The 8,603-nt window shown below is 37.1% G+C and overlaps 1 protein-coding gene across 1 annotated transcript; it reads right to left on the minus strand.

The window, feature by feature from the left end:
* Positions 1–688: 688 nt before the first annotated feature.
* On the minus strand, positions 689–8,511 carry LOC138045513 (peptidyl-prolyl cis-trans isomerase FKBP1A-like). The gene is made up of 6 exons (XM_068892049.1): positions 8,411–8,511; positions 8,295–8,336; positions 8,127–8,216; positions 4,623–4,645; positions 2,298–2,371; positions 689–1,405 (listed from the first exon to the last, which is right to left on the minus strand). The coding sequence occupies exons 1-6, from the start codon at positions 8,448–8,450 to the stop codon at positions 1,351–1,353; spliced, it is 324 nt and encodes a 107-aa protein (XP_068748150.1). The 5' UTR covers positions 8,451–8,511; the 3' UTR covers positions 689–1,350.
* Positions 8,512–8,603: the final 92 nt, after the last annotated feature.

The following is an 8,603-nucleotide window of genomic DNA, read 5'->3' on the forward strand; positions in this document are numbered from 1 at the left end:
ATTGAATTTCCCGCGAACGAGACTCCCACAGGAGTCCGATGACCAATTACAAGAAATTAAGCTGACGTCATAGAGTCACCGAACCGGAACTGCCTTTGTTTTTTGACCTAATTCGCGGGAAGGGCTAGTCTAAAAAAATAAACCTACTTGTGAAAACGGAAGTTGCACGCTCCAGATGGGCTCCTGGTCTAACATAAATTGGGTATAGCTTTTCTGTAAATTTCCTCGAAAAATAGTTTAAAAATATTGCGCTTTTTAATAACACAAGGACTGGACATCTAAAATTCAAGCAACGGTTTCGCTTTTCACTGCCGCCACTCATCATACTGTACGTCTCAGAAAACGAAAAAGATGACTTCAGGTGCCAAAAACTAACGTTCGCGGGCAGTGATTGGTTGACTTCGATCCGCTTTGAAGATTTCTCTTTTTTCAATTCGTTGGTCGCTGCTGTAAAATACTAAATTTAAATAATGATTGACGGCAGCAAAAAGGGAACCTCCTTTTTGTGTCAGAACGTGGTTAAAAAATATCGAAAAAAATTCGTTTGCAGGAAGGTGTTGCCCGAAAAAATGTTTGCAAAGGTGCATTCTACAAAAAGTCTGCAGAGGAAAAATTTTCATACCCCACTCTAGGAAAATAATGGTCCGTCCCTAAGAAAATTGTAAATGAGATGCAATAACTGCCACCATGAACATAAAGAAGTATTTATTCAAAACGAAAAAAACAACAACTCAGGAACAACACAGAATTGATGCCTACTAAGTAAGTCCAGCTCACATTGTTATAACAGAGATTGAGCACGTGACGTTTTTGAGACAGGGCGGTAACCGGAAGTGAACACTTCGCATGTCAGGACAGTAGAGTCTCCCAGATTTTTAAACCAATCATCTTTAATGGAGAAATGATTATTCGCAATAATCAAAAATGTGCTGGCGTGAAGACAAGTTAAAAGGGAAAACAGCTCACTTCGGGTTGTCGTCCGCATCTCAAAAACGTCACATGCGTAAGTTCCCTATCGACAAAGACGACACATTTGTCAAAATAATAATACTGCTTTTTTAACGCCATTCTAAAATTAATGTGCTTTTCATGCTGCAAAAGAGGAAGAGTTTCAGAGCTAAGAGGTTGAAGAGTACAAAATGAAGGACAAATGCCAGAAACAGCTCAAAAAAAAAAAAAAATGTTGAATCACTTTATTAAATATCAGGAATTGCCTTGGAATACCTAGATCACTAATCATTACAAAAAAACTAGTAAATTGGCTTGCTTTATAACTGCTCAATATTATTCACTTTGATTTGAGTTAACAACAGTACTTATGGTTCCCCTGCAAACAGCTTTTCTATCAAATTACTCAACTCCTAAGAGTTCAACATCAAAGAGCAAGGTAGCATTCGGTGGAATAGTAGGAAAGGTCAAGGAAAATAATACCATTCAAAACCAGAATTTGGTGTTACTTCCAGAAAGTCAATAAGTTAAAAAATTCCAAATGACAAAAAATCTCCTAGCAAAATGACTTAAATCAAAGCATTACCTTGGATTTAATTAAAAAAAAAATCAAACAACTAATTCATAAGAAAGTGCACGTTTTAACTTTACCCAGTGGCTGAATGCCCACATACTTAAAAGCTAAATTGATAAATAAATAGTTATTAAATAAGTAAACTGCCAAGAAAGCTATTAACTAAAAGAAGCTAGATCAAAGGTAATAAAAACAATTCCAAGCTGTCACACTTTTAACACTTCATTGAAATTTGAAAACCACTGAACTCATGAAATCCATTAGCACGGGTTATGCATGCAGGGATGTCGCTAAGCGTTGGCTGCCGGTGAAAATCACCGCTTGAGAAAGAGGTGATTGCCAGCTGAATTTTGGGCGTCGATCCAAGTGACAAAAGTTTAAAAGTCATTCGATGTGTTCACAAAAAAATTGAATATCTGCCTGTCTACGGAATTATCACTCGAATTTATCAATACTGGACATGAAATACCGGTAAAAGCGTTGTGTTGAGTACTGTTGTGCGTGCCAGGTGTTGCAAGCCACTGGGAACAACCTTGTTACTAGGTCCCTTTGCTGCTCAGAGTGTGAACCACTTCAACAGAACCTTCAACCGGATGAATTTATTCTTAGCCAGGTATAAAGTCATTGCTTTTTTTATTGGTTTTTATTTTATTTATTTATTTTTGATATACATATATTTATTTTTGATATTTTACCAATAAAGTTTCGTGTTTGTGGTTGGCAAGCTTAGTATTACTATAAAAATAATTATAAACAAAAAAAATTGAAAGGATATACACCACCGACTCCTTTAGAGCCATAAGCATAATCAGGAGAACAGGTCAGTTTGGCTCGCTCACCAATTTTCATCTGCAGGAGAAAAGGAGTTTGAAAATTATTTCTCTCTTTAATTTTGACTTGCTCTTTTTTAATTAAAGGGGCTAGGTCACGCTATTTTAGGTAAATTTGTTTAATTTTCTTAATTATGAGCTATAAACGAAAAATTGGCAGTGCAAGAGTCTTTCATTCGCAAAATCACGGCCACATAACAACTGAGAATGATTTTCCAGCTTTGTAAATGACATTTTGATATACATGTAGACTGATATAAATTTGAAAAAAGGTAGGCCGACGTTTTTCAAATTTACCCAATTTCAATCCATGGCCAATCTTGGCTTCCCTGTGTTTTGTTAGAGTTCTTCTATAGGTTTGAATAGTTATTTTGATATTTTTAGTTAATTCTATGACCATTCGATCAATGCGGAAATTGCCTAAAATTGCGTGACCTAGCCCCCTTAATATTATCCCCAAACAGCTCTTCAGTGCATTTTGATTAAATGCATGTGTTAATAATAAGAACACAGAAAAACTAATGTATTAATTTTTGTAACTTACTGTTGCTCAGTGGAAAATGAAACAATAATTACATTTTTTTTTGACCAGACATTGCCTGATTTCAAACCAAAGAGGACCAGGTACGAGTCTGTAAATTAAGGGAAATTTAGCACCTACTGATCCACTTAGTCAGAAAGAGCACACCAAGATTTACAAAATTCCCAAGTTTGGTTTTAATTGGGCTAATTTTGACTGAGATCCAGCCATTTTAAATACATTACAAATTACAAAGAAATGTTTGGTCATCCAGCCGCAGCATCTGGATGTCCTACAATTCTCTGTAAATTTTGATGTTTTAAATGGCTGTATCTCACTTAATATTGGGTCTATTAACACCAACCTTGGGGATTTTGTAAAGCTTTGTGTGCACTTTCTGACTATGTGCATCAATAGTGAACATAATCCCATAATTTGCAGACTCATACCTTGTTCCCCTTGGCTTGAAATCAGGCAATGGTTAAGAATGTAATAATAATAATAATAATAATAATAATAATAATAATAATAATAATAATAATAATAATAATAATAATAACAATAACAATAACAATAACAATGATAATGATAATAATAATAATAATAATAATAATAATAATAATAATAATAATAATAATAATAATAATAATAAGACAAACAGAAGAAAAGCTGCCTAGTCATTGATATGTCCATCCCTACTGAAAAGAACACTTCAGTTAAAGTTACTGAAAAGCTGTCAAAATATAAAGACCTCGAAATCCAGATTGAGCGAATGTGGGGGATGAAGGCCACAATGATCCCAGTTGTGATTGGAGTGCTGGGACTAGATAAATAAAAAAGGGCTTGGAGAAATACACCAAACAAATCCTGGGTAACATCAAAATTAGTGAACTACAGACGATTGCACTGCTAGGAACATATTGCATCCTAAGAAAGACACTCTCTATCAAGTAGGATAGACTTCTACCTCATTTTAGCCCTAGGCCCAAGGAATAGGCTCGGCTATTGTGTTGCAAATGGGCATAAAGTTAAAGGAGATAGAATAATAATAATAATAATAATAATAATAATAATAATAATAATTATTATTATTATAATTATACTACTACTACTACTACTACTACTAATAATAATAATAATAATTTAATCATAGTAATAGTAATAGTGATGGCTACACAATGGGACAAAGTTGTATGATGTTGAAGTTAATTAATGGCTATTATGGATACCTACGTTGTCTTTTAACCCTAATTTTCATCTGAACTTTTTAACATGTTTCAACAAGTGGGATGTGTGGGGAAGACAACTAGGCCTACTCTATGGTGATGACCTTTCTTGTATTCTAGATTGTGGATATATTTAGTATATTTCAAATTTATTTATAGGAATAGGACAAAATTATATAGTTTGATAATTCAAGAAATAATAATAATAATAATAATCAACATCATCGTCATCATTATAATAATAATCATAATTATAATAATGACTTTATTCCAGCATATCCAATGGTCCAACTGGATCTTCATCTGGAAAAACTAAACAACAATTTAAACTTAGGGCATGAAAGTTCCTGGTATGGCAGTCTGGCATTGTAAACCTGTAGACCTGTGTGACCTTAACCACATGTGTGCGTTAAAACCACACGACCTGCATCTTTGACTGACTATGCAAGTTTCCTTTCAACCATGGACGCCTTTTATCTGTCATAGAGGAAGGGTCATTTATGTTCAATTACTGATTTGAATACCTGGTTCACACCTTCATCCCAACCTGGAAAAAAAAGTCAAAAAGTGAGAATTTTTGCTCAGGAACCCTTTGTATGTCGTAAATGACTACAGAAAGAAAAGTATGCGTCAGGATTGCACCAATAAAATGGTGACAATGATGTTCCAAGTCGAGGGCTAAATGCCACCATTTGTCCATTTGTTGCAATTTCACGTTTGTTTCACATTATTTTGTTTAAATATGGATTATGTTGTGCAATTAATTTATAAAAATAGTATATGTAACTGGAGAGGAATTACTGTAATGTTCCATCTGAAAAGTAACACAATCATCACCACTCAAATCTAGAGTGACTCGCTTTAATGAAAAACCCTGCAGCCTTAAACCAATATTGATCATTATCAGAGCTTTTGAAAACTGGATAGAACACTCATATGGGGTATCTTTTCACAAGAGGAATACCAGCCCTGAGTTTCATTAAATTTGAAAGACTGTAGAAGGTAAAAGGGACCTTGTGTTAGAGTAATCAGGCACCCCTACCGGTATTACTGTTAGTCTCGACTGGCTTTTGATCTTGACACCTCCTTTGTGCAAAGGCGGGTACTGCACTCAATGAAGACGGGTGCTTGTACCCAGGTCCTGGCTTCTAATACAACCCCTGAGAATACCTACAACACTATTTCTCCATTTACGTTATTAAGGATGAGCAGGCCAGGGATCCATACATCTTTATTGCACCTGTTGTGCATTAACTTGATAAGCTAAGACAAGATGGAGAGATGATTTCAAATTGATGGTCGACTTTTTAGTATTCTTGTTGATAATTTTGTATTTGTGCACTTTCTTGCATGGGGGCTGGATTGCGTAAAGCATTATGGGATGGAAAATACATGTTGTCAAAAAGTGTCGCTATTAATTCTTGATGTACATTGAACTAATCTCAGATAAGTACATCAATGGTCCAATCACAACCCAACTTTCCTGACAATCGTATCACAGACTGTGGACTTTGGACTGCAGTCTTACACTAGATTTGAAAGACAGCTAGAAGATAACAATAGCAGACTGAGCATACCTCACAGCAAATCAAGGATAGCACTGACCAAGAGGCAGGTAAATAAGAGTATGAAGTGGGCTTATCTAATCACAGGCACCCCAAGTTCAGTGTGAAGGAATAATAAGGATTTGTGTGGGAAGACAAGACCTGAGACCTGAGAAGATAATTTTCCCAAAAAATTATCACGTCGAATCTGGACAAAAACCTCACAGGAAGGAAGCGACCTACAATGGCACTAAGGTTAGGCTTTTTAACCGAGAAATTTTTCGCAAAATTATCTTCTCAGGTCTCAGGTCTTGTCTTCCCATACAAATCCTTATATTTATTCCCTCACACTGAGCTTCGGGTGTATGTGATCTAGTTTCTTGTATGAGAGCAATGTATTCAATTATTTATGTCAAAAATAAGATTCAAAATAATGCCTTATTAGACCTGTGATGCAGTCATTAGATAAATCTGCGAGGTTTTGGAGGGGCTGTGGGTGAAACAAAATTTGGAAATGTAGGCTACCTGCAGCACTCTAGCCTGTGAACGCAGACGTTTCTCTGCCCCGAAAAGGAACCCGTGGGAGAGAAACGACCGCCGGAAATACGTCTGCATTATCTACACGCATGTCAAGAAGAACCGCAGGATGGGGGTCAGGGCTTGAAATTGCGACCGATACGGTCGCCAATGCGACTAAAACTTTTAACTTAGCGACTGAAAATTCGAGTTTAGTCGCCACTTTGGCGACTATGTTTTTCTGATAAATAAAACACTTAAGGTAAGAAACAATTTCCTTAGTCTCATTTCTGCTTTTCTGCAAAAGGAAATGCAAATTAAATGTTTTCCTTTTTCAAAAAAACTTGAATCGCGACCTCCAAGAGGACATTACAGCGGCTTTCGCATGGTGATCGCGGGCGCAACATTTTCTTGAAAGGCCGCTGAATTTAAAAGCATTCTGTCGCAGATTTGGTCACAAGGAAGGTTCCAGCTTTCACCATGTCCTCGATCAAGTGAGATGAGTCTACACCAAAAGTCATGAATTATTTATCACAAGAGAAGGAAGGATACACTGAGGGATTTTCGTAATTTGCTGCAGTCTAGAAATTACCAGGAAACAAGATCGTTGTCAGAATGCAAACAAGAAGTGTTTCAAAGCCTTTCAAAAACGTTTGTCCACAGCGTACGATTTCCTGCGTGCGATGTGAAAGATGCAGTTGTTCCTAGCCAAAGTAACCCTGAAATGTTCTTATTACTTTGTTCGCTTACTGCTTATGATAAGATTGTCACGCAGAAGTGTTCAGGAGTTTTTTCTTTCGTGTTTTCATGTTTTAAGTCATTCAAGATCGAGTATTTCGGTCTGTCACACAACCGCAGCTGCCACAATCTACCAGAAGCCGAACAACAATGCTAATTAAATGAGGCTCTAATCTGTGTTTCTGTTCTTGTACTAGCTGGCGACTGCATTTTTGCATTTGGCGACCATTTTTAATGGTAACTAGTCATCTCGCCACCAGGAAGACTCGCCACCAGCAAACTCGCCACCAATATGCAATCACCTTTTAGCTATTAGGTTTTCTACTTGAGAAATGATTGTAGCAATTTCAGTTTCTTCAAGTTCTTTGCCTTACGTCTGCTGTAATAAATCATTACAAGGACATTATTTAGTGGAAAGCGAAGCTGTGTTGATTTTTATAAGAAGACTCGCCTTGAGTATGCATTTGCTCGATCCGTTAATAGTTTTCATAATCCAAGCCTAATATGATATTTTTCGAGGCGTAATTTTTATTCCGATCGATCAGTTGGCGCATTTCCCGGTTTTCAAAACTTTTCGGAACTCCGCACTATAAAAGCTTTGTTCTCCCTTGGTGATTCCAACATTCATACATGTACACTCTTCGGTGATGCAATTTTCCCTTTCGTAAACAAGCGATGCCATTTGGACGAATAAATTTCACTGTTAAGTTTATCATTTGCAATTGAGGAAAAACTACTTAATCTAGGACTAGAAAAAAAATTAAAAAGTTGATGTGACCCTGCGGGGTACGTTCCATTTCTGATCCGAGCACCCCTTCAGTGTTCTATCAAGCTATATGACTCAAGGTTGCTGCCTAACGGTCGCCAGCTCGCCTGGGGCGCCTTATTTGCGAGCGCGGGCGACCAAATTTCTGAACAAGTAGCCCGAAAGGGCGCCTTACTTGATTAATCCACACTCACATGTAAATATGATCCCAGCTGGAATTAATTAATTCTGGGCTCTTTAAAAAATGACTCGGGCTACTAACTTTTAATGTAAGAAGCCCGAAGGGCTCCCGGACAATTTTCTTAGGCAGCAGCCTTGTGACCAGTTGAAATCTAGTTTCAATGCCACCGACAAAATACGAAATGGATAGGAAAGGTGTTTAATAGGATTCCGGCATAAATGGAATTCGAACTTTCCGGAGGGGCAAAAACCGTCGTGCGCGGGAGCTTTAATTTAAAACATACCTCTGATAACTTGTCCCGTTCCTAGCTTAAATTTGAACGGCCTGCCCTTGTCTCTTGAAGAGTCGAACTTTTTCCCGTTTGTCAAAGTTCCTGGAGATAACATTGCACAGCTCATAACATCGATCAAAAAATCATGGATCGATAGCTTCCTAATAAAAGTATACCTACCAATGTAATGAACAACGACTGTTTGGCCTGGCCTCGGGAAGTCTACGGACCAACCAACATAAGTAAAGTTAGATCGGTGCAATGATGTTTCAGTGCACCTAAGGAAAAACAAATACCCCCGTTTCCTTCCGTGATAATTTCTTTCTCCACTCCCATTGTCTACAGCAGTATTCTCTTGGTCTCTGTGGTGTTACCAATATGAGCTTGATGACCGAAAAGATACAAGGGAAATGCTCTTCATACCACGTGATCCAGACACCTTGGAATTGTTGGTTCCATTTCGACCCACCCTTCCCTGAAAATCTGTAA

The sequence above is a fragment of the Montipora capricornis genome, chromosome 4, assembly GCF_036669925.1.
Source record: "Montipora capricornis isolate CH-2021 chromosome 4, ASM3666992v2, whole genome shotgun sequence".
Classification (NCBI taxonomy): Eukaryota; Metazoa; Cnidaria; class Anthozoa; order Scleractinia; family Acroporidae; genus Montipora; species Montipora capricornis.

Coding starts and splice junctions, on each gene's coding strand:
- LOC138045513 (XM_068892049.1), bottom strand. CDS start 8,450: ATGGGAGTGGAGAAAGAAATTATCACGGAAGGAAACGGGG. Junction 8,337..8,410: donor TATCACGGAAGGAAACGGGG/GTATTTGTTTTT, acceptor GTTGGTCCGTAG/ACTTCCCGAGGCCAGGCCAA. Junction 2,372..4,622: donor GGGATGAAGGTGTGAACCAG/GTATTCAAATCA, acceptor TTTCTCCTGCAG/ATGAAAATTGGTGAGCGAGC.